General features: G+C 45.3%; 1 protein-coding gene across 4 annotated transcripts in view; it reads left to right on the forward strand.

The window, feature by feature from the left end:
* The window catches only part of ehbp1 (EH domain binding protein 1), a 351647-nt gene that overhangs the window by 183536 nt on the left and 141535 nt on the right, over positions 1 to 26576 (forward strand). For all 4 annotated transcript variants that reach the window (XM_033026308.1, XM_033026305.1, XM_033026307.1 and 1 more), the window contains 2 exons: positions 15470 to 16381; positions 16498 to 16539. In XM_033026308.1, the coding sequence (XP_032882199.1) occupies positions 15470 to 16381; positions 16498 to 16539 (954 nt within the window). The remainder of the gene's footprint in view (positions 1 to 15469; positions 16382 to 16497; positions 16540 to 26576) is intronic.

Consider the following 26576-nt stretch of genomic DNA (forward strand, 5'->3'; position numbering starts at 1 on the left):
TGCGGCGATTCCAGCTGGCACGGCGTCCTGAGCCTGGGATCCCTCGTTGGGGACCCCGGAGGAGAAGAGCTCCGACCGCCGGCCAGCGGCCTACATCACCTTGAAGCCGCGGTCTGCGGTGCTTCTAACCGCAGGCGCAGTGGTGACTTACCATCCGGAACGGGATCCCTCGCCGGGGATCCCTGGAGAAGAGCTCCGACTGCCGGCCCGCGGCCTACTTCACCTTGAAGCCGAGGTCTGCGGTGCTTCTAACTGCGGCGCGACGGGGACTTAGATCTTCGACCACCGGCCGCCGGCCTACACCATCTTGAAGCCGCGGTCTCCGGTAGGGAAGCACCGATTCAGGTATTACCTTGCCTACATCTGGCCGCCCGCAGCGGCGACTGCGGAGGTTTGTGGTCCTGACTACGGGGGAAAATGGAGGCGGACTGACTGAACTTTGTGCCTTCAACCACAGTGATGAATGTGGTGAATGTTTGTGTTAAATTTTTATTGTGTATTGTGTGTTCTTATTTATTGTACTGTTGCTGGCAAGTTCATTTCACTGCACTTTATTGTGTATGTGACAAATAAATCTGACTATTGACTATTGATATTTTTAAGGCAGAGGTAGATTCTATTTTAGTACGGATGTTGGGTTACGGAGAGAAGGCAGGGGAGTGGGGTTAGGAAGGTGAGATAGATCGGCCATGATTGAATGGGCCGAATGGCCTAATTCTGCTTCTATCACATGACCTTATAAATGTTGTCTATAACATTGCCAGAACCTGTTCACACTTTGTGCATGATGTTCATGTTATCGAGTTTATGACATAATCATTGCAGGATTATTGCAGTCACATTCTGCTAGTTACTGTTGGAACAAAGGCTGTTATATTAATTTCTAAAGTAATGGAACATTACTTCCTGACGAGCTAAACCATTTCTATGCTCGCTTTGACCGGGACAACAAAACTCCAGCCATCAAAGATGCTCCACCCCCGAATGAACAACCCCTCAGTCTCTCCACCTCTGCTGTACAAGATGCACTGAGCAAGGTGAATGAGCACAAAGCTGCCGGCCACGATGGCATCCCCGGGCGGGTGCTCAGGGCATGTGCTGGACAACTATCCCTGGTCTTCACTGACGCCCAGGGTGTTGTCCCCACTTGCCTCAAGACATCAACCATCGTGCCAGTGCCCAAACAATCAGCTACAGGGAGTCTCAACGGTTTCCGCCCAGTGGCACTCACCCCTGTCATTGCAAAGTGCTTTGAGCGGCTGATCTTGGCTCACCTCAAAGCCAGCCTCCCCCCCACACTGGACCCCCATCAGTTTGCCTACCGGGCCAACAGGTCTACAGAGGACGCCATATCGGCGGCCCTACACTCTGCCCTGACCCACCTGGACAGCAATAACACCTACATCAGGATGCTGTTCATTGATTTCAGCTCTGCCTTTAACACTGTCATCCCCGCTAGCTTGATTACCAAACTCAGCGGACTTGGCATCTCCACCTCCCTCTGCAATTGGACACTGGATTTCCTCACCAACAGACCACAGTCTGTTAGGGTCAACAACCTCACCTCCTCCACTATAACACTGAACAGTGCCACAGGGCTGTGTGCTCAGCTCTATTCTCTACTCCCTCTTCACCCATGACTGCATCCCTAAGAATGGCTCCAACGCCATCATTAAATTTGCCGACGACACCACGGTGGTAGGACTGATCAGTGACAACGACGAGTCAGCCTACAGGGAGGAGGTCCAGCACCTGACAACCTGGTGTGCCAACAATAACCTCGTCCTCAACTCCAAGAAGACGAAGGAAATTATTGTTGACTTCAGGAAGAACAGAGGGGGCAGACATACCCCCATCCATATAAACGGGACTGAGGTGGAGCGCGTCTCCAACTACAAATTCCTCGGGGTACACATCTCGGAGGATCTGTCCTGGTCCCTCAACACCTCCAAGCTGATCAAAAAGGTGCAGCAGCGCCTTTACTTCCTGAGGAGGCTCAAGAAAGCTCACCTGTCCCCCCAGATCCTGACCAACTTTTACCGCTGTACCATCGAAAGCATCCTGACCACCTGCTTCACGGTATGGTACAGCAGTTGCACCGTAGCGGACAGGAAGGCACTACAACGGGTGGTGAAAACCGCTCAGTACATCATCGGTGCCCCGCTCCCTGCCATGGATGCCCTCCACCGAAAACGGTGTCTGAGACGGGCCGGGAAGATCATCAAAGACCCCTCCCACCCCAACCATGGACTGTTTGCCCTCCTCCCATCAGGGAGGCGGTACAGGAGCCTCAGGTCTCGTACTAGTAGGATGAGGAACAGCTTCTACAACAACACTATCACATTGCTGAACTCGGAGTCCCGCCGATAGATTTCTCCAGTCTCTCCGTCCACATTGTTTGCTTATTCTGTATTTTTATTTCTATATTGCACTATTACTACGACTGACGCTAAACTGCATTTCGTTGTACCCATACTTGTATCTGTGCAATGACATTAAAATTGAATTGAATTGAATTGAATTGAATTGAACATTGCACAGGGCTGCCAACATTGGGTGAGAGTTGGGAGTGAGAAATTGCGAGGGGTGGGGGAGAGATACGGAACATTTGCATTTTCAGCTTGAAATTGTGCAATATGGTGCATACTGTAGCGAGTCTTTTAACTTACACTTGAATGCAATATATATGCTTTAAATTGGATTGGAGCGTTTTTGAAAGGGGGAGGCTGTGCGATCACTGATCACTGGCCTTGGGGGTACCCGGTGAGGGAGTGGAGCAACCGAGTGGGGAGAGGGTGTGGAAGAAGGGTGGCCCCCCTCCTAGGGTAGGAACTTTTTTTAATGTGATGTATTAAAATCATGTTTTAGTGCACTGTAGAAGTATGATTTCAATGTTTTTTGTATGAAGCATTTTTAAGAGGTAATTTTTTAAGAGGTAACTTTATCCACACAAAGGGTGATGGGTGTATGGAACAAGCTGCCAGAGGAGGTAGTTGAGGCAGAGACCATCCCAACATTTAAGAAAAAGTTAGACTGATGCATGGATAGGACAGGTTTGGAGGCATGGACCAAAAGCAGGTGGCGTAGCTGGGACATGTTGGCGGGTGTGTGCAAGTTGCACCGAAGGGCCTGTTTTCACACTGTATCACTCTATGACTACATTATACCTCCACCATGCATGAATGCTTCAAAATCAAGTGATCGAGTTTTATTGCCATATACTCAAGCATAGAAACATAGAAAATAGGTTCAGGAATAGGCCATCGGCCCTTCGAGCCAGCACTGCCATTCACTATGATCATGGCTATTCATCTAAAATCAGTACCTCTTTCCTGTTTTTTCCCCATATCCCTTGATGTCGTTAGCCCCAAGAACTAAATGTAACTCTCTCTTGAAAACATGCAGTGAATTGGCCTGCACTGCCTTCTGTGGCAGAGAATTCCACAGATTCACAACTCTCTGCGTGAAGAAAGTTTGTTCTCATCTCAGTCCTAACTGGCCCCCCCTTTATTCTTAAACTGTGACCCATGGTTCTGAACGCCCCCAACATCGGGAACATTTTTCCTGCAGTTACAGTAAGTGAAAATCTAGCAGGCAAGCAGGATGCTTTCACCAGCCACCCCCATTTGAAGTCCACTATCTTCCACCGTATCTACTCAGTGCTTGGTACTTAATTCCAGCAGCCACTGGTTGTCCTCCAGGATGCACCGAGCCGCAGCTTGATCCATGCCGGTCACCTGGGCGAATTCGGCACAGAGACTCTCACGGCAGTGGCGCAACACTTCGACGGCTCCGACGGCCCGGGACTCTTGCACTGAGGCTGCTCCATGGCTGGAGCTGTAGTGAGCGACTCGCCAGCCCGGGAAACACTCTCCAGCCCCGTTCCCCGTCTGCATCTGTCCCCGCCGCTGCTTCCGCTTCCAACACCCGCGGCCCATGCAGTTGATATGAGTTTTTAAATTTTCGTTGATCACAGAATTTCTCACAACAGAGAGAAATTTGTGATCAGCGTGAGAATTTGGTGAAATGTGTGATTCTCACGCTCAATGCATGGGAGTTGGCAGCCCTGCCTCTCTATCCCCCTCCCCCTCTCCCCCCCTCTCTCTCTCCCTCTCTCTCTCCTCTCTCTCTCCCCCTCTCTCCCTCCCACCTCACTCTCCCCCTCTCTCATCCCTCTCCTCTCTCCCCCCTCTCCCCTCTCTTTCCCCTAACTCTCTCCCCTCTCTTTCCCCTAACTCTCTCTCCCCCTCTCTCTCTTCCCCCCCTCTCTCTCTCCTCTCTTCCCCTCTCTTTCACCCTCTCTCTCTTCCCCCTCTCTCCCTCCCACCTCACTCTCCCCCTCTCTCTCGTCCCCTCTCTCCCTCTCTCTCCCTTCTCTTTCCCCTAACTCTCTCTCCCCTCTCTTGTCCCTAACTTGCTACCCCACTCTCTCTCTCCCCCTCTCTTTCTTCTCTCTCTCCCCCTCTTCTCTCTCTCTCCCTCTCTCCCCCCGTCTCTCTTTCTCCCTCCCTCTCTATCTCTCCCTCTCTACACACTCTCCCCTCTCTCTCTGTCTCTCTTCTCACCTCTCTCTCTTCCCCCCGTCTCTCTCTCATCTCTCTCTCCGTCTCTCCCCCATTTCTCCCTCCCACCTCACTCTCCCCCTGGCTCTCTCTCCCCTCTCTCTTTCTCCTCTGTCTCTATCTCCTCTTTCTCTTTGCCCCCCCCCATCTCTCTCGCTTTCCCCTCTCTCCCTCTCTCTTTTACCACCCCTCTCTCTTCCCCCTCTCTCTCCCATTCTCTCCTACCCTCTCCTTTCCACCCCCTCTCTCTTCCCTCATTCTTCCCTCTCACCCCTCTCTCTCTTCCCTCTCTCTCTTCCCCCCTGTCCCACCTCTCTCTCCCCCCCTCTCCCTCTTCTCTCTCTCCATTCACGCCCCCTCTGTCTCTCCCCTCTCTCTCCTCTCACCCCCCTCTCTCTCCCCCCACTGTCTCCCTGTCTCCTTCCCCTCTCTCTCTCTCTCTCTCCACCTCCCTTTGAGAGTCTGTCCCTTCGGCACAGAGACTCTCGCGGCAGCGGCAGTGGCAGCGGCGCAACGCTTCCGACGGCTCCGCGGCCCGGGACACTCGCACTGTCCGGAGTGCTCGATGGCCGGAGCTGCAGCGTTAGCCCCGCAAACACTCGACAGCGCCGCAAACACTCGCAAGTCCCCGCTCCCCGCATCTGTTCCCGCTGCTGGTTCTGCTCCCATCCCTCCCGCAGCCCCGGCTCTCCAACACCTGCGGACCATGCAGTTTATCCGAGTTTTGAAATTTTCGTTGATCACAAAATTTCTCACCACTGAGCGTGAGAAATTCCTGATCAGCGTGAGGGCGTGAGAGTTTGCTTGAGGGCGTGAGTCTCACGCTCAAAGCGTGAGAGTTGGCAGCCCTGCATTGCACCATTTCTGTTCAATATGTGCATGTGATTTCCACTGATGGAAACTGTGTAAGAGTTGAGTTCATGCCTTTGCTCTGTTCATGAAAGGTCAGGGTAAGCTACCCAATCTTGCAAGTTGTCTAGTGGACGTAAATGAAAGAACTATCTCCCATTCTGTGTGGAGTTGCCACTGCCTGCAAGTTAACCCAGACCATTCTGGTTTGGAAATAAGTCAGTGATGCTTCCTTAATGTTGAATCGAGATCAAACTCCCTGCCTAAAGGCTTCTTTGCTTAACTCTCTCCATTGCTTCCCTTGGGAGCAGCTTCACTGTAAGGTTTGTAGTAATTTGAAAATGTGATTTTCATCATCTTATGGAAGCCAGTCTGGTATGAATGTTAAATGCTGACTCGGCCAGTAATATCCACTTCCTGAAAAAAACACAGGCATGACAGGACCACAATAAACAGCCTTGTGTCTCTTTCAGAAATCACTCTGACCTTGTGTGTCTTTCTCACTTAACTTCTGCTGTTCAGAGATAGTGGAAGGATTGCTTGTTCAAGTTTCCTTTTCTGTACTTACAAGTATATGTTTAAAAAAAAAATCTAAATCAAACCCTTTTGTTTATCATTTGTCTTCCTTTTTCAACACTAATCTTCCATTTCTTGAAATGAAATAAATTGAGACATGCACGGAAAACTCAAAACCATGAACGTGTCGTGGATCAGTGCGAGTGACACAAAGATCCATGATTGAAAATGTGTCTGTAATTTTCCCCTTCATTTGCCTAACAATGAATAATTATAGTCTGTTTGATTGAAATATGAATGACCTTTTGTAATATTGTGAATTATGCAGAGATTTAACAATGCTGTAGATAGTAACAATTGTGAGATTACTTTGCCCTTCTGTCAATGGGAGAAATCAACAGCATGCCACTGAGACCAAATCCAAAGTTATTGGTTCACTGCATCTGAGGTCCCTGATAGGCTTAAAGAGCAAGAAAGATGGAAGTAAGGGGATAGTTGTTTAATATCCTGCTGTGCTGGACGAGGGACCGGCCCCGCGCAGGTGCCCGTACGCCTCAAGCGACCATGTTTGGTCGCGCCAAACGCATGCAATCGCATGCAAGTGGGACAGGCCCTTAAAGTTCCTAATGTGCTTAAATGTACTGTTGAAAAAATGCAAATGTTCCACTCTCCACACCGCACCCCCTCCACTTAACCATTCTATCTTCTCATGGAAAATGTCATCTAATCTACATAAGCATCGCGGGATCGCAAGTGGGAAACACTTGCTGAAACTGACACTTTTATTTATAAATGAGATTGCTGGCAAATTTGCTTGTTAAACTGTGACAGACTGACAAATTATGTTTTATTTAATATGTCAATTAATATAAGAACACAATATTTTCTTATCAATAAGCAAATCGATCAAAAATCTACTTCCCCGAATTAATCTCTTATTTTTTTAAATATATAACATTAGCAGCAATTTGGAAATTTTCCCACTCGTTATATCTGCAATTACCAAAGACTTCAACATTTTAAGGATCACACACACAATTTGTTCACCTCAAGATACTATGAAGTAGAATATGTGAACTTTATTTCCTGTGCTTGTGCTTTATAAATGTTTTGATTATAAAACCAAACTCCTGAACATTTTTTTGCTTGGGCCTGTCCTGTATTGAGCACTTACTTTTTTTCTATGTTCCTGAATTAAACTGACCTAGAGTCCCAAAATCTTTCTCAAAAACAAATTTAGTGAGTGGCCACAGAAAAATAAATGTCATCCAGTATCCAATGACCATGGTGTGTCGTTCCAGTCTAACTGGTATTTGAAAAGGACATTTTTTTTTAGGTCTGTTTTCAGAAATATATCAGTCAATCTGGGTATGCTTCTTTTTCATTATCTTGTTGAATTTTCCATCAACAAAAATGACTGGAATTACATGCACAGTATAAGAGAAGGTTGATCAGGAGCGATAAGGTTCAGGATGGATTACTCCTGAATAATGGTCTTGTATATCCCAGTTCTTATCACAGAACACATCCTTGAAATTCCCTTATCATACAAACTTGTCCCGTTGTTATTTCATATTGTTTTATTCGCTAAACTCTGATAACTAAACAATCAAAATGTAGATTGCATAAAGGTGCTGATGTTATGAACAAGGAAAAACAAAAATGCTATTGCATCATATTATCTGTCTATTGTAAATGAAAGTATAATCATTTTATTGTTCTACATGGATTTATGTCAGAATGTGGCCCTTCAGCCCATCATGTCAGTATTTGTCATAAAGAGTTGCTTAACCTAACCCACTGTTCACCACTTGGTTCAAGAGCACAAAAGGCCCCTACCCCTCGAGCACATCCACGCAATGCTGAAATGTTGCACGGTTCACAGCCTCCATTGTGCCTGCAGGCAGTTTGGACTTCTCACGTATTCTGGCTGAAAAAATAATTCTTCCTCACCTTTCATATTATTGTTCTGCTAAATAACTAAGACGTTTGTCCTCTGGTTTATAATTTGTTGTGAGGCAACTGGATCAGTTTTTATTTACTATGTTTAGGTCCCTCAATTTTATACACATCAATTAAGTTGGTCCTCAGCCTATGCTCTTACAAAGAAAAAAGCCTATCTTATGGAATCTTTTCTCCCATCTAATGTTTTCCAGTCCTTCCGCCATCTTTGTAAATCGCCCCTGTACCCACATTGGGGTAATGACAGCTTTCCTCTAATGTGGTAACTCATGCAGGTTCACCACTGTAGCTGCCAATTCCAGCCTAACCTCCAGTCCTAGTTATGGTCTCAGCTGAAATGTCCACAATTCTTTTCCACCACACAGATGCTGAGTTGCTACAGCTGTCCATTTCTTGCTCCAGAATCCAGCATCTGCAGGCTCTAGTGTCTCTGGCATAATCTTCCAGTTGTCCCATTCTGGGTAATAAGGGATAGCAGCATCCTGTACGTGGTTTCACTGACCTCATTGTCCTGTCTGACACCCGTTAACAGGCTGAGGAAGTAAGCTATTTCTCTGCAACACGCAGTATTTTTGCTGTTATTATTTATTCCCTTCACCCATTGCAACTCCATAAATGCTTACATCTATTAAAGCTTCATTAAAATTGTAAAAACTTTTTTTTTCACATTGAAGCTGAGTTTTTAGTTGGAAAGTGAAAATTAGTGCATAGAAACATAGAAAATAGGTGCAGGAGTAGGCCATTCGGCCCTTCAAGCCTGCACCGCCATTCAATATGATCATGGCTGATCATCCAACTCAGTATCCCATCCCTGCCTTCTCTCCATACCCCCTGATCCCTTTAGCCACAAGGGCCACATCTAACTCCCTCTTAAATATAGCCAATGAACTGGCCTTGAGTATTAGAAAGGCGCTATATAAATCCCATCCATTATTATTATTATTACCTTCTGTGGCAGAGAATTCCACAGATTCACCACTCTCTGTGTAAAGAATGATTTTCTCATCTCGGTCCTAAAAGACTTCCCTCTTATCCTTAAACTGTGACCCCTAGTTCTGGACTTCCCCAATATCGGGAATAATCTTCCTGCATCTAGCCTGTCCAACCCCTTAAGAATTTTGTAAGTTTCTATAAGATCCCCCCTTAATCTTCTGATTTCCAGCGTGTACAAGCCGAGTCTATCCAGTCTTTCTTCATATGAAAGTCCTGCCATCCCAGGAATCAGTCTGGTGAACCTTCTCTGTACTCCCTCTATGGCAAGAATGTCTTTCCTCAGATTAGGTGACCAAAACTGTACGCAATACAGTACGTATATGCAGTGCCCTCCATAATGTTTGGGACAAAGACCCATCATTTATTTATTTGCCTCTGTACTCCACAATTTGAGATTAGTAATAGAAAAAAATCACATGTGGTTAAAGTGTGCATTGTCAGATTTTAATAAAGGCCATTTTTATACATTTTGGTTTCACCATATAGAAATTACAGCAGTGTTTATACATAGTCCCCCCCCCCCCCCATTTCAGGGCACCATAATGTTTGGGACACAGCAATGTTATGTAAATGAAAGTAGTCATGTTTAGTATTTTGTTGCATATCCTTTGCATGCAAAGACTGCTTGAAGTCTGCGATTCATGGACATCACCAGTTGCTGGGTGACTTCTCTGGTGATGCTCTGCCATCTTTATTGTATTCCAGCCATCTTTAGCTTAAGCTTGTTTTGGGGGGTAGTCCCCTTCAGTTTTCTCTCCAGCATATAAAAGGCATCCTCAATTGGGTTCAGATCGGGTGATTGACTTGGCCACTGATCAATTGACCACTTTTAAGCTTTGAAAAACTCCTTTGTTGCTTTAGCAGTATGTTTAGGATCATTGTCTTGTTGTAGAATGAACCGCCGGCCAATGAGTTTCGAGGCATTTTTTTGAACTTGAGCAGATAGGATGTGTCTACACTTCTGAATTCATTATGCTACTACGTTGTATCATCAATGAAGATAAATGAGCCAGTATCTTCAGCAGTCATACATGCCCAGGCCATAACACCCCTGTTTCACAAATGAGTTGGTATGCTTTGGATCTTGGGCAGTTCCTTCTCTCCTCCATACTTTGCTCTTGCCATCACTCTGATATAAGTTGATCTTTGTCCCATCTGTCCACAAGACCTTTTTCCAGATCTGTGGTTGCTCTTTTAAGTACTTCTTGTCAAACTGTAACCTGCCCATCCTATTTTTGCAGCTCACCAGTGGTTTGCATCTTGCAGTGTAGCCTCTGTATTTCTGTTCATGAAGTCTTCTGCAGACAGTGGTCATTGACAAATCCACACCTGACTCCTGAAGAGTGTTTCTGATCTGTCGGACACGTGTTTGGGGATTTTTCTTTATTATAGAGAGAATTCTGTCATCAGCTGTGGAGGTCTTCCTTGGCCTGTCAGTCCCTTTGCGATTAGTAAGCTCACCGATGCTCTCTTTCTTCTGAACGATGTTCCAAACAGTTGATGTTGGTTGATTAAGGTTTGGCTGATGTCTCTAACAGTTTTATTCTTGTTTCTCAGTCTCATAATGGTTTCTTTGAAATTCATTGGCACAACTTTGGTCCTCATGTTGATAAACAGCAATAAAAGTTTCCAAAGGTGATGGAAAGACTGGAGGAAAGACTAGGTGCTGAGAACTCTTTTATACCTGCATTAGTGAGGCATTTAAACACATCTGAGCAATTACAAATGCCTGTGAAGCCATTATGGTGCCCTGAAATGGGGGGGGGGGGGTGTAACAAGACGGGGGGACTATGTATAAACACAGCTATAATTTCTACATGGTGAAACCAAAATGCATAAAAATACCCTTTAATAAAATCTGACAATGTGCACTTTAATGTGATTTTTTCTATTACAAATCTCAAATTGTGGATACAGAGGCAAATAAATAAATGATGGGTCTTTGTCCCAAACATTATGGAGGGCACTGTAAATAATAAATATACATGATTTGTTATGTGTTTTGTTTCTTTCTGGGATTTATGATTTTGATGACAGTAACTTATTCAGCTTGGTAAATAGAATTTATGAAGTGCTCTTTATACTCGCTTCAATACACTTGCTTCTGTTTCAGAAAGACAGTAGTTTACATTAGCAAGTCTCAGCAACAATTTCAACACCAAATGTATCCTTGGACTGGAGTATATTAACCATCCTCTCACTCTTTCCCTCTTGCTATCCCTATCGCCTTTGGAATGATACAACCTATCATCTGGCTAACCAGAATATCTCCTCCAATGCTGTCCCTTTCTGCGCCCTATCGACTGAAGAGCCTCTTCCTTTTGTTTATCTGTTTGCTGCCTCTTAACTAGTGCTATCTCATAGAAACATAGGCCCCTTCGAGCCAGCACCGCCATTCAATATGATCATGGCTGATCATCTAAAATAAGTACCCCGTTCCTGCTTTCTCCCCATATCCCTTGATTTATTTAGCCCTAAGAGCTAAATCTAACTCTCTCTTGAAAGCAACTCAACTTGATCACTGTCTCATTTTGTCAGACTCTACATCTAACAAGATGCAGGTTAGATACAATGTCAGTTTGAGCATTGGGGATGATTGAAGCCATCAACTTATTTCCATCTGTGCCCATTCTTAAATCATATCTGAATTCTACTATCTCCACTGAACCAGCTGTTTTGCAATTGTACTGGGTTAAATGTGAACGTACCTTCCAAACACTTTGTTTTTGTGAATAAAGACACCAGTATGCCTTTCAGGCACACGAGCCGTTCTCACCCTTCAGTGCTATTATAGCTGATCTTGTTCTTCTTCACCGCTATCCCAATATCTTATCATTCTCTTAATTTCTAAACCCTTGCCTATCTCAGTAAATTGGATAGGAGAGATTAGACGTATGTGGGCCAAATGCGGGTAGATGGAACTAGCTTTGATGTGGCATTGGTCAGCATGGACAATGGGCCAAATGGCCTGTTTCTGTGCTGTATTACTATGACTCGGCCTTGAATGTACTCAGCAAAGTACTCTCTACAGCCGTCTTGGGCAAAGAATGCCAAACATACATTTCTCTCTGGATGAATAATTCCTTTTTTCACCATATCTATCCGGAATGGTTGACCCTTTATTTTGAGACTCTGACCCTTGGTTCTAGATACCTGTCAGGGAAAAGATCAATTCTGCATCTATCTTCTCAAGCCCCAGAGCAATCTTGTCCACTCTGATTATTATCGACTCTTGAGAGTAGAGGGCTGGTAATGAAAATTAAAAACTGCAGATGCTGAAGATCTTACACACAGAAACCTGAAAAACCAGGTTCTCTCTGTGGAAGGATAAGGAGAGTTAAGGATTTGGGTGAAAGACCCTTCGTCATGATTCACCACTTTCTTAATTGCGACCTGTACTCTCATGGTAACATCCAGTGATTTGTGTACAAGAACACCCAGGACCCTTTGAATGTCGACACCTTTCAATCTTCAACTATTCAAACTAAATACTTTGCCTTCTTGTTATTTTCTACCAAAGTGGAATTGTTTGAGGATGTAATAAGTAGAATGGATAAGGGAGAGCCAGTGGATGTGGTGTATCTGGACTTTCAAAAAGTCTTTGACAAGGTGGGAACTAACGAGTCCTTTACAGAATGGCAGGCAGTGACTAGTGGGGTGCCGCAAGGCTCGGTGCTGGGACCCCAGTTATTTACAATATATATATTAACGATTTAAATGTGACATTAAATTTGACATTAAATGTGACATGTGAATTAAAAGTTTGCAGATGACACAAAGCTGGGTGGCAGTGTGAGCTGCAAGGAGGATGCTATGAGGCTGCAGGGTGACTTGGATAGGTTGGGTGAGTGGGCAGATGCATGGCAGATGCAGTATAATGTGGATACATGTGAGGTTATCCACTTTGGTGGCAAGAACAGGAAGGCAGATTATTATCTAAATGGGGTCAGATTAGGTAAAGGGGAGGTGCAACGAGACCTATGTATGCTTGTTCATCAGTCACTGAAAATAAGCATGCAGGTACAGAAGGCAGTGAAGAAAGCCAATGGCACCTGGAGCATTGTGTGCAATTTTGGTCCTAATTTGAGGAAGGACATTATTGATATCGAGGGAGTGCAGTGTAGGTTCACCAGGTTAATTCCCGGGATGGCGGGACCGTCATATTATGAAAGAATGGGTCGACTGGGCTTGTATTCACTGGAATTTAGAAGGATGAGAGAGGCTCTTATAGAAACATATTGTTTTAATATTGTGTTTCCTTACTGTAAACTGCTCCATTACAGCTACACAACTAATTAACAGAGGCTTTACACTTGAGCCTTGGGTTCAGCCATTTTACTTCAGGATCCATCTTGGCTACTGCCTCATGGGTATTGCTTCATGGGTACTGCACCACCGATGGTGCTATTCCCATAACACATACAATTCTTAAAGGACTGGACAGGTTAGATGCAGGAAAAAAGTCCGCGATGTTGGGGGAGTCCAGAACCAGCAGTCACAGTTTAAGAATAAAGCGTAGGCCATTTAGGACTGAGATGAGGAAAACACCATTTTACCAGAGAGTTGTGAATCTGTGGATTTCGATGATCAGCCATGATCATATTGAATGGCGGTGCGGGCTCGAAGGGCCAAATAGCCTACCCCAGCACCTATTTTTCTATGTTTCTATGCGATTTCACTTTGTTTTTACATGATATTTCATCTATCTGATCCTCTTCCATTCAGTCTATCTGTATCCCCCAAACCCTGTCCTTACAACCCACACCTCGCTTTATATCAACATCCAATCTTAAGTCCAGTCTATGATGAAGAGCACCACGTTTCTACCCCGGCTGATAGGACTAAGTTGCTCATCTTTGGCACTTTCTTCATCTGTTTAAGTCTTTGTGCCTTTGCCACCCTCAATTCGGATAGGGCTATTCCTCTCCTGGCTGGTCTCTGCTTTCTGTAAAGTTTAGTTTATTTAAACACCTATCACTTTTATCTGCATTAATACGTTGCTGTCTTTGCTGGGCCACATTGGGTTTGCTGTGAGTGTTGATACTATTGTTTAAAGCCAGTTTGCCACTGCCTTGCCCTGTATAATCCTTTCCCTTCAATATCTCCATTTGTTTGTCAAGGGGCCCCTTTAAATGCATACAAACATGCAGGAGCAGCCCCTTCGTTTGCTGTGCCACTCAGTCAGATTATGGCTGATCTACTCTTGCAAATCTCTGCACCTTTCCATTTTTCTCACCACAACCTATGATGCTGACAATCCACACTATAACTCTGCACTCTTGACTTTTTCTCCACCTTTCCTTTTAATTCATCTCTAAGCTTTACATAATCCTTCCTCCTTTGCCTCTGAGAGCTTAGAAAAAATATGCTTCATGTTTTTAAACAACATTTTAAATGCTACATAAATGCAAGTAGTTTTATAATCTACAGATTTATATTAATATTCCACCTTGATCTTGATGATCTGTTTTTCTCTCCTATATTTGACCTATTTGGATTATGAACCAATTGTATATGTATATGTAATTTGTACATGAAATTTGTTTTCATTTAAAGAATAAATTGATAGCGGGGTGGTGGTAAGAGTTGTTATTATTGCATTATTTATTCATTGTGTTAGCAGCATAATCTGCAATTGTAATATAATGTACGCATCGCTTTCATTTTTTTCCCAATTTGTCTTTGGAACCATGAGTGGGCAAGGAATGTGATACTTTGCACGGTTTCTCTTCTTGTAGGTCAGATGCAAAGATTTTCCCTTATCCCATTGTGTAGTTTTGATGCACTCATTTTCTATGTTTCTAAGAAGTGTAAATAACATGTTTGACTTGCATGTGTGTTACATGAGTGTGATTGTTTGACCAGCTGAAATGAAACAGTCATTTAGCAGCTTCCAAACAGAGTCATTGAATCATACGGCGTGGAAACAGGCCCTTCGGCCCAACTTGCCCACACCAGCCAACATGTCCCAGCTAAACTAGTCCCACCTGCCTGCATTTGGCCCATATCCCTCCAAACCTGTCCTATTCATGCACCTGTCTAACTGTTTCTTAAATGTTGCGATAGTCCCAGCCTCAACTACCCCCTGCGGCAGCTCCTTCCATACACCAACCATCCTTTGTGTGAAAAAGTTACCCCTCAAGATTCCTATTAAATCTTTTCCCCTTTCCTATAACATGGTGCACAGAACTGTACACAATACTCTAAATGCAGCCTCACCAACGTCTTTTGTAAAACTGCAACATGACTCCACTAAGTTGTTTCTTGGTAAATCTGTGTTAGGATATTATATGAGATGGTATTATCACATAATATAAAAGGTACATAAAACAAATTATTGTGAAATAGTAATGTATTTAATTAGCAATACATTGCAGAATTCATATTGACTTTTTAATAAGTGCTTGGAAATATAATTAAGAATTTTAGATAGCAGGTATATTAATAAAATGATCAGTGTTTCTTTGTTACTATGGAACTTAATGATGTCTGTCTTGCAGAACTGTATTTGTTACAAATGGTACAGCTGTGTAAAGTTATTTTAACTAAGTACTGCAATGTCTAACTGATCCCAATATTTTTCATAGGCTTATGATGGCTTTGCAAGCTTGGGAATATCACGATTATTGGAGCCTGCAGATATGGTTCTATTGGCCATTCCTGATAAACTGTCTGTAATGACCTACCTTTATCAAATAAGGGCACATTTCAGTGGGGAAGAATTAAATGTTGTGCAGATTGAAGAAAATAGCAGTAAAAGTAAATACAAAGTCGGGAACTTTGAAACTGATACAAACAGCTCTATTGATCAGGAGCAGTTTTACGCAGAGATAACTGAAGTTAAACCAGCAGCACAACAACCCACTGGTCTATCACTTGATGCTTCATCTCAGGAAGACACAGTATTCAGTGACAGTGAGTTGCAAAGTCAACATCAGGCAGCTGAAGACCATTTCAATATAAGTGCAGCAAAATCTTCCTCACAAAGGACTAACACTTTTGCTGTGGCACAATATGATAACCCTCATGAACAGAACTCTGTCAAAAGTTCTGCATTGGAGGATAACGGCAAAAGTGAAAGCACAGAAGAATCATTGCCACAAGCACAAGTACCGCCTTCATTAAACAAAAGGAAACTGTTGAAAGTAGACACTGCTGTCTTAAATGACTTGTTAAATGAGGGTGATCAAAAGGAATATAAAGTACCATCTCTTGTATATGAGGATACTGTAACAGAAAGACACAAGAGTTCAACCTATGACCATGAGCACAGGAAGCTTCACTTTTCAGACTGCACAGAGAGCACAAGTCCAGAGCCCACTTCTCCGGCTCGAAGATCCATCACCACTCCAGTCCATAAACTGGGATTCTCTTACAACAGGGATGCAGACCTCATCAAGAAAAAACGGGCAACATTGCGGCACTCAGAAAATGACAACTCAGCAGAAACTGTCACCACATGTTTCAATCATTCAGGTCAACAGAAACAAAATATTGAGGCAAGGTTCTTTATTGTCATTTGTGTATGACCTATTTTACTCTCAAAATGTAATTTGCTAATTAACTTTTTCTTTCAAGAAAAGTCATTTACTTTTGTCTTTTTTTTGGAGTTTAGCTGAACTCGTCCCAGCAAACAGAGGAAGTCACTGAAGAGAAGGTGAGAGAACAACTGTTGCTGAGTCAATACTGAATTAACTCAGAATGTGTTGTTTTGGTCTGACTGAGACTTCCTTTAAAAGTAGGCACTTTGGAATGTTTCTCCGGTCTGCGATTTGGAGAAATCTTTCCTCTTTGCACTTTGTCATTTGCAAGAATGAACCCACAACCCTTGTGAGAGGCTGTGCTGTGTAAATTGAATTATCTCTCCACCTATGGGGAAAGGAGAGAGGCAAGCAAAGGGGAGCATCAGCATCAAAGTGCAATGGTCCTTTATGGTCAGATGTACCGAGGTACAGTGATAATCAAAGGCAAAACCTATCCTTGTAGCAACAATACTGTTGTTACTATTAATGGCCCTTCATCAAAGGAGATGTCTGAAGCATGATTTGATTGTTTAATATTGCTCACAAGGTTACTAACGCATCATGTCAAGCTCAGTGACTTCTGGAAACCTAGCCAAATGCTTACTCATTTTTGGCAGGGCCTAATCAGATGAATTAATTGCATCATTCCAGGATGTCAGTTTAACATGAATTGAAAGAATGGACAGTGATAAATACACACTCCAAGTGAGGAAAATTAATTGGAGGCACAAGAGACTGCAGATGCTGGAATCTGTAGCTAAAAAGAAAGAGCAGCTGGAGGCACTCTGTGGGGCAGGCAGCATCTGTAGAGGGAAATGCAGAGGCAGCATTTTGGGCTGAGATCCTTCATCTAGACTGAAAGGGTAAAGAAGTAGCCAGTACATAAAGGTGCAGAGAGAGTGACGGGGCAAGCGCTAGCAAGAAATAGGTGGATGCAGGTGAGGAGGTATTGATGAGCAGGTAACAGACAGGTGGGCGAGGGAAGGGTGGAGAGAGCAACAGCATCAGGGAGGTGAGCAGCGGAGATGATTTGGGGCAGATTCTGGAATAGACTGGAAAGCAAGTGGAACCAAATAACTGGTGGTGGTAGATGGGAACAACGGAGGGAGGGGAGTGAGGATGGGGTTCCTGTGGGAGGTGTGTGTGTGTGTGAAGGGGAAACACAGGAAGATCAGAGGCTGGGGGTATTGTCAGCAGAAGGGTGTGGGAGAGAGGACCAGGGCAGTTAGAGAACAGAACAGAACAGAGGAGGTGAAGAGTTTCATTGGCATATGTACTGAAAACAGAACAATTACATTCTTATTTGCAGCGACATAACAGGTCTCTATGGACAATATGGATGACCTGAAATTGGAGAATTCAATGTCGTGCCGTTGTGTTGTGGACTAAGCAGGCAGGATATGAGGTGCTGTTCCTCCTGATCAAGAACAGGGGGAGAAGTGTCGGAAATGGTCCAAGTGAATTTTGGGCAGGGTGGGGGCTATTGGTGACATTGATGAGTTTCACAAGGGTACTCTGGCACAAGGCAGCACCAATGCAGCTTGTTCTGGATGCTCATTTTGTGAAGATCTTTCCCATCACCACTAGCCACCGGCAGATCAAGATGTGTTTATCTGATATGTAATCACAGGGCTGTGTTAATAGACAATAAGTGCAGGAGTAGGCCATTCGGCCCTTCGAGCCAGCACTGCCATTCAATGTGATCATGGCATAACAGATGAAAATTAAGTGGAACTGTCAAGGGGATGTAAAGTTTGCTCAGTAGACTCTTGTAGAGGCAACCTCACTGCAAAAGAAATAGGCAAGTAGTGAGCCATGCACTGCTTGATACTTTATGATGCTGCTTTGGAAATTGAGCAAGAGATCCTACTGGAGACGTATGTGCTCCCTGAAGGTTAGTGCTGATGAAGTGTGAGAACTCTCCTTCTGAAAATAAATGGAATGCAATTTATTGCTCGACTATTAGACATTGAGTTCCCCACTATTTATTTATTTAGTTTGCTTGATGTTTGGTTCAAGAGCCACAAATGACTTGGCTGGAATAATAGGTGCATTAGTCGCTACCATTGTTTCGGCTTTCCTTCAATATGGAATCTTTTTATTCAATAGTTAATTGTTTTCTCCCTTTTAACTCCTGAAATCAATGTTTTGAATAAACTGTTGTTGAATAGCGTGATGCCACTCGCACAGCGTTGCTTTGCATGCAATGTGTGACATGGCCACTAAGGCTGATATGAAACGTATAAATCAATACTCACAATTTACTTCCTTTTCTTAACAAAACCTGACTTGTTAATTGCAAGAAGGCTGGCAGTTATGATGGTGTAGATTTATTCCTAAGAGGTATTTAATTTTTCACTTTTCAACATGAGAAGCAGGAGTTGCCACTTGCTCCTTCAAGCCTGCCCCAGTGTTCAGGATGAAGATGTCTCATCTGGCCCAGTCCTCAACTCCTTCCCTCAGCCACTTCCCCAGAGCCCTCAATTCCCTCATCTTTTCAAAATGTACCTATCACCTCACAGTCATAGAGTTATCCAGCACAGATATGGGCCCTTCATACCACCATGACCATGCCAACCTTCTTGCTCATCTTCTGTAACCTAATTTATCCACACTGGCTTCTTGCCTATTCAGTTGCTTTACTGAATGTCTCTTAAATAAAGTGGGAGTGTATGATTCCACCACCTTCTCTAGCAGTGCATATCTGATACCAACATTTCCCTGGGTATAAAAAAAACTTTCCCCTAAGATACCCTTTAAAATCCCTTCCCTTTTAAACCTATATCCTCAACTCTTTGATATCACTACCATGGGGAAAAAAGATTCTATCTCCCCTATCTATGGTCCTTACTATTTTATATACATCTAACAGCTCATCCCTCAGTCTTCTCCATTCCAGAGAAAACAAACCCCAGCCTATCCAACGGCTCTCCATAAGTGAAGTCTTCCAGTTGGGGTGATGTTCTAATGAATCTCCCTCCAGTACAACTACATCCATCCGAGTGTGTGCCACAGAACTGCACACTGCACTCCCCACTGTGAATAATGCAACATAACATCACAAATTTTATATTTTAAGCCCCAACCTATGAGGGCAAGCATGCCATCTGCTTTCTTCACCACCCAATCTACCTGCTTGCCATTTTCAGAGACTTATGGACATGAAAAACCATGTTGATTTGGTTTTATTGACATCAAGCTTTTCAAAATGACTCCCACTTTCTTCCGGATTGTAGAGGCCTGCATCTTGCCAACTGCAGGAGTTCATCTAATACACTGTGGATTTTGCACTTCTTGCCTCCCACCCTTCTTGAACAAAGGAATTAAATTTGCCAGAGGTAGACAAAATTGCTGGAGCAACTCAGCGGGTGAGGCAGCATCTATGGAGTAAAGGAGATAGGCAACCTTTCTGGTCGAAACCCTTCTTCAGACTGATGTGAGGGTGGGGGGGGGCGGGAAGAAGAAAGGAAGAGGTGGAGCCAGTGGGCTGAGGGAGACCTGAGAAGGGGAGGAGAAAGTAAGGACTACCTGAAATTAGAGAAGTCAATGTTCATACCGCTGGGGTGTAAACTACCCAAGCGAAATATGAGGTGCTGCTCCTCCAATTTACGGTGGGCCTCACTCTGGCCATGGAGGAGGCCCAGGACAGAAAGGTCGGATTTGGAATGGGAGGGGGAGTTGAAGTGCTGAGCCACCGGGAGATCAGGTTTTTTATTGCGAACCCAGCGGAGGTGTTCGGCGAACTGATCGCCAAGCCTACGCTTGGTCTCACCGATGTAGCGCACCTGACATCTAGAGCAGTGGATGCAATAGATGAGGTTGGAGGAGGAGCAGGTGAACCTCTGCCGCACCTGGAAGGACTACTTGGGTCCTTGAATGGAGTCAAGGGGGGGAGGTAAAGCGACTAGTGTAGCATTTCCTGCGGTTGCAAAGGAAAGTGCCCGGAGAGGGGGTGGTTCAGGTGGGAAGGGATGAATTAACCAGGGAGTTACGGAGGGAGCGGTCTCTGCGGAAAGCAGACAGGGGAGGAGATGGGAAGATGTGGCAAGTGGTGGGATCACGTTGGAGGTGGCGAAAATGTCGGAGGATTATTTTTTGTATGTGACGGCTGGTAGGGTGGAAGGTGAGGACAATGAGGACTCTGCCCTTGTTACGAGTGGGGGGATGGGGAGTGAGAGCAGGGTCACGGGGTATAGAAGAGACCCTGGTGAGAGCCTCATCTATAGTAGAAGAATGGAACCCCCGTTCCCTGAAGAATGAGGACATCTCCGATGCCCTGGTGTGGAACACCTCATCCTGGGTGCAGATGCGGCGTAGACGGAGGAATTGGGAGTGGGGTTGGAGTCCTTACAGGAAAGAGGGTGGGTTGAAGTGTAGTCCAGATAGCCATGGGAGTCAATGGGTTTATAGTGGATGTCGGTCAGTAGTCTATCACCTGCGATGGAGATAGTGAGGTCAAGAAATGGTAGGGAAATGTCGGAAATGGTCCAGGTGTGTTTGAGTGCCGGATGGAAGTTAGTGGTGAAATGGATGAAGTCATTGAGTTATGTGTGGGTGCAGGAGGTGGCACCAATGCAGTCGTTGATGTAGCGGAGGTAGAGTTCGGGGATAGGGCCACGGTACGCCTCGAACAAAGATTGTTCGTCGTACCCGACAAAGAGGCAGGCATAGCTAAGGCCCATGCGCGTGCCCATAGCTACGCCTTGTATTTGGAGGAAATGGGAGAGTCAAACGAAAAGTTGTTAAGGGTAAGGACCAGCTCAGCTAGGTGGAGAAGAGTATCTGTAGACGGGGATTGGTTGATTCTCCGGTCGAGGAAGAAATGGAGGGCTTTGAGACCCTCCTGGTCGGGGATGGAGATGTAGAGTGACTGGACGTCCATGGTGAAGATGAGGGGATGGGGGCCTGGAAAACCGAAAAAGGTGAATTTATTATGGGGAACAAGGAAATGGCAGATGAGTCGAACAGGCACTTTGCATCCGTCTTCACTAAGGAGGACACAAACAATCTTCCTGATATAGTAGTGGCCAGAGGATCTGGGGTGACGGAGGAACTGAAGGAAATCCACATTAGGCAGGAAATAGTGTTGGGTAGACTGATGGGATTGAAGGCTGATAAATCCCCAGGGCCTGATGGTCTGCATCCCAGGGTACTTAAGGAAGTGGCTCTAGAAATCGTGGATGCATTGGTGATAATTTTAGACAATAGACAATAGTAGGCCATTTGACCCTTCGAGCCAGCACCGCCATTCAATGTGATCATGGCTGATCATCCACAATCAGTACCTCGTTCCTGCCTTCTCCCCATATCCCCTGACTCTGCTATTTTTAAGAGCCCTATCTAGCTCTCTCTTTAAAACATCTTGGAAAATGAAATTTTCCAATGTTCTATAGACTCAGGATCAGTTCCTGTGGATTGGAGGGTACCTAATGTTATCCCACTTTTTAAGAAAGGCGGGAGAGAGAAAACGGAATTATAGACCAGTTAGCCTGACATCGGTGGTGGGGAAGATGCTTGAGTCAATTATAAAAGATGAAATAACCGCACATTGAATGAATGAATACGTTTATTGTCATTGCACAATACTGTGCAACGAAATTCCATTACATCTCCTCCGGTTAAAAACAATACAAACACGACAACCATTGACACATATGTACACTTATTAGTAAAAATAAATAGGTGTTTTAAAAGAATTTAAAAGAATTTGGCGGCATTTCTTAGAATTACATTTTGCTTCCCCAGCATTCTCTGTTGGAATTTAGCTCTTTTATCGCACATGGGTAGAAACTATTCTTTAGTCTACCGGTGCGAGCCTTCAGAGTCCTGAATCGCCTCCCAGAGGGTAGCAGAGTAAAAAGGTGGTTGGCAGGGTGGGATGTGTCCTGCTTGATATTTGTGGCCCGGCGCAAGCATCGGGCCCTATATATGTCATCCAAGGAGGGCAGTTGGGCGTTTGTAATGATCTGCGCAGTTTTTATAATTCCCTGCAACGCCCTCCTCTCAGCCACAGTACAGCTAGCAAACCACACCAGGATTCCATAGGAGAGGATACTCTCCACGGCGCATCGGTAGAAGGACAGCAGCAGCGGCTGTGAGACGTTTGCTCTCCGCAGAGACCTCAGGAAATACAGCCGCTGATGTGACTTCTTCACGAGAGTGACGGTGTTCATTTGCCATTTAAGGTCCTGGGAGATGTTTATTCCCAGGAACTTAAAGCCAGTGACTCTCTCCACCATGTCTCCTTTGATGTATAAAGGAGCAGGTTCCTCTCTCCTCTTCCTCCTGAAGTCAACGATCAGCTCTTTCGTCTTCGATGGATTGAGTACCAGGTTGTTTTTGGTACACCAGACAGTCAGTTTTTGGACTTCATCCCTGTAGGCAGACTCGTCGTTGTTGCCTATCAGTCCCACCACAGTCGTGTCGTCCGCAAACTTAATGATCCTATTTGTACTGTGTATTGGTATACAATCATAAGTGTATATTGTGTACAAAATGGGACTCAGCACACAACCTTGTGGCGCTCCTGTGCTGAGCGTCAGGACCGGGGAGTAACTGGACCCCATCCTGACAGTCTGTGGGCGATCTGTTAGGAAGTCCTTAATCCAACCGCATGTTATTGCATTAATACCCAGATCAGACAGTTTGTCCACCATTCTGCTGGGGATGATCGTATTAAATGCAGAACTAAAGTCTACAAATAACATCCTCACATATGAGCCAGGACGCTCCAGATGTGTCAGTGCAGAATGTAGAGCTGTGTTGATGGCATCTTCCGTTGATCTATTTGCTCTATACGCAAATTGATGCTGATCCAGGGTGGGTGGGAGTGAGGACTTAATGTGGGCCAGGACCAGCCGTTCAAAACATTTCATCACGGTCGAAGTGAGAGCAACAGGTCTATAGTCATTCAAGCTCTTAATGAATGTTGTTTTGGGTACAGGCACGATGGTAGCAGTCTTAAAGCATTTGGGGACAGTGCACGTTAACAGAGAGAGGTTAAAGATTTTGCTAAAAACCTCCGCTAACTGGTCTGCACAGTCCCGCAATACTCTCCCTGGGATGCCATCTGGTCCAGCAGCCTTCCTGGGGTTGACCCTGCGGAGTGCTCCTCTGACGTCCTCCGTACTCACAGTGAGTGCCAGGTCGTCAGTGCCGGGTGCGGCTGCAGGCGCAGGCTCTGCCTCATTCAGCTCAAACCGGGCGAAAAAATGGTTGAGCTCCTCAGCTAGCGAGTTGTTACTGCTGCAGATGATCGGCCCCCCCTTGCCCTTATAGTTCGTGAGTTGCTGAATGCCCTGCCAGACACGCCGAGGGTCCCTCTCGTTGAAATACCCCTCTATCCTTCTTCCATAGGCTGTCTTTGCCTCCTTAATAGCTCTCTTTAGTTTAGATCTGGCAGTGCTGTACAATTCATCACTGCCAGATCTAAAGGCTGAGTTGCGTTCTCTCAGCTGGTTCCTGACATCCCTGGTCATCCATGGTTTATTGTTTGGGTAGCACCTGACCTCCCTGTTGACAGTGACGTTGTCAATACAGTTCTGTATATAGAACACGACTGTGGATGTATATTCATGTATGTCCTGGTTTGCAAACAAGTCCCACTCGGTGCGCTCAAAACAGTCCTGAAGTTGGGCGGCAGCGCCCTCGGGCCAAGTCTTTATGCTTCTCACACTGGGCTTGGTTCTCATAATGAGAGGTCTGTATGCCGGGGTGAGACCTCTCATTTGGATAGCAGTAACAGGATCGGTCTGAGTCAGCATGGATTTACGAAGGGGAAATCATGCTTGACTAATCTTCTGGAATATTTTGAGGATGTAACTAAGAAAATGGACAAGGGAGAGCCAGTGGATGTAGTGTACTTTCAGAAAGCATTTGATAAGGTGCCACATAGGAGATTAGTGGGCAACATTAGGGCACATGGTATCAAGTCAAGTCAAGTTTATTCGTCACATACACATACGAGATGTGCAGTGAAATGAAAAGTGGCAATTTTGGGGTAGAGTGCTGACATGGATAGAAAATTGGTTGGCTGATAGGAAACAAAGAGTAAGGATTAACGGGTCACTTTCAGAATGGCAGGCAGTGACTAGTGAGGTACCGCAAGGCTCGGTGCTGGTACCGCAGCTATTTACAATATACATCAATGATTTGGATGAAGGAATCCAAATTTGCAAATAACACAAAGCTGGGTGGCAGTGTGAACTGTGAGGAAGATGCTATGAGAATGCAGGGTAACTTGGATAGGCTGGGGGAGTGGGCAGATGCATGGCAGATGAAGTTTAATGTGGATAAATGTGAGGTTATCCACTTTGGTATAAAAAACAGGAAGGTAGATTACTATCTAAATTGTGTCAAGTTGGAAAAAGGGGAAGAACAACGTGACCTGGGGGTCCTTGTTCATCAGGTTATGAAAGTAAGCCTGCACGTACAGCAGGCAGTGAAGAAAGCGAATGACATGTTGGCCTTTATAACAAGAGGAGTCGAGTATAGGAGCAAAGAGGTCCTTCTGCCATTGTACAGGGCCCTAGTGAGACCACACCTGGAGTATTGTGTGCAGTTTGGTCCCATAATTTCAGGAAGGACATTCTTGCTATTGAGGGAGTGCAGCGTAATGATGGCGGGACTCATATGCTGAGAGAATGGAGCGGCTGGGCTTGTACTCTCTGGAGTTTAGAAGGATGAGAGGGAATCTTATTGAAACATATAAGATTGTTAAGGGTTTGGACAGTCTAGAGGCAGGAAACATGTTCCCGATGTTGGGGGAGTCCAGAACCAGGGGCCACAGTTTAAGAATAAGGAGTAAGCCATTTAGAACGGAGACAAGGAAACACTTTTTCTCACAGAGAGTTGGGAGTCTGTGGAATTCTCTGCCTCAGAGGGCGGTGGAGACCGGTTCTCTGGATACTTTCAAGAGAGAGCTAGATAGGGCTCTTAAAGATTGCGAAGTCAGGGAATATGGGGAGAAGGCAGGAACGGGATACTGATTGGGGATGATCAGCCATGATCACATTGAATGGCGGTGCTGGATCAAAGGGCCGAATGGCCTACTACTATACCTATTGTCTGTTGTCTAAAACGGAAGTCCTGGAGTAGATGAAGAGCATGTGGAGGTGTCTTGAACATTGATAGGGAGGGATTTAACCAGGGGGGATAGGATGGGGTCGAGGTATGTGGCAATAAGTTCGGTAGGGCACGAACAGGCAGAGACAATGGGTTTACCAGGACAGTCAGGTTTGTGGATTTTGGGGAGAAGGTAAAATCAGGCCGTGCGGGGCTGGGGAACGATGAGGTTGGAGGCTCGGGAGGGCAGGGAGCCGGAGTTGATGAAGTCAGTGATGGTGCTAGAGATAGTGGCCTGGTGCTCATCTGTGGGGTCATGGTCCAGGGATAAGTAGGAGGAGGTGTCTGAGAGTTGGCGCGTGGCCTCAGCCTTGTAGATATCAGCGCGCCAGACTACCATGCCACCTCCCTTGTCGGCAGGTTTGATCACCCAGTCTGGATTGTTGCAGAGTGAGTGGAGGGCTGTACGTTCAGGGGGGGAGAGGTTAGAGTGAGACAGGGGAGTGGAGAAGTTGAGGCGGTTGATGTTCCACCGGCAGTTTAAAATAAAAAGGTTTAAAGCCGGTAGATGGCCATGAGGGGGATCCAAGAGGAAGGGGTCCGTTGGAGACGGAAGAAGGGGTCATCACTGGGGGGGCGAGGACTCCTTCCCATGGAAGAACGCATTGAGGCGGAGGCGACGGAAGAAGAGCTCGACATCGTGGCGGGCGCGGAACTCATTGAGGTGGGAACAGAGGGGGACAAAGGTGAGGCTTCTGCTGAGGACAGACCGTTCGGTATCAGAGAGGGGGAGGTCAGGGGGGATGGTGAACGCACGTCAAGGATGGGGGTTGGGGCCAGAGGAAGGCAGGTGAATGGACTGAGGTCGAGGCGATGTCTGGTGGTGGGTGGTCAGGGAGGAGGGGGTATGAGGACGATAGTGTGGGTGGGGAAGAGCTGGGGTCACATGGTTTGAGGGGGAAGGGGAAGACCCAGTGGAACAGCCACTGAGGTTCCCTGGGTTAGGGGGAAATTAAAATTGCCATTTTCCAATGCTAAAACTGCTTGTGTTTTGAAGAGATTCAACCAATGGTTCACTATTTCTGCAGCCACTTCCTATAAAACCTCT

Source organism: Amblyraja radiata, chromosome 8 (assembly GCF_010909765.2).
Source record: "Amblyraja radiata isolate CabotCenter1 chromosome 8, sAmbRad1.1.pri, whole genome shotgun sequence".
NCBI lineage: Eukaryota > Metazoa > Chordata > Chondrichthyes > Rajiformes > Rajidae > Amblyraja > Amblyraja radiata.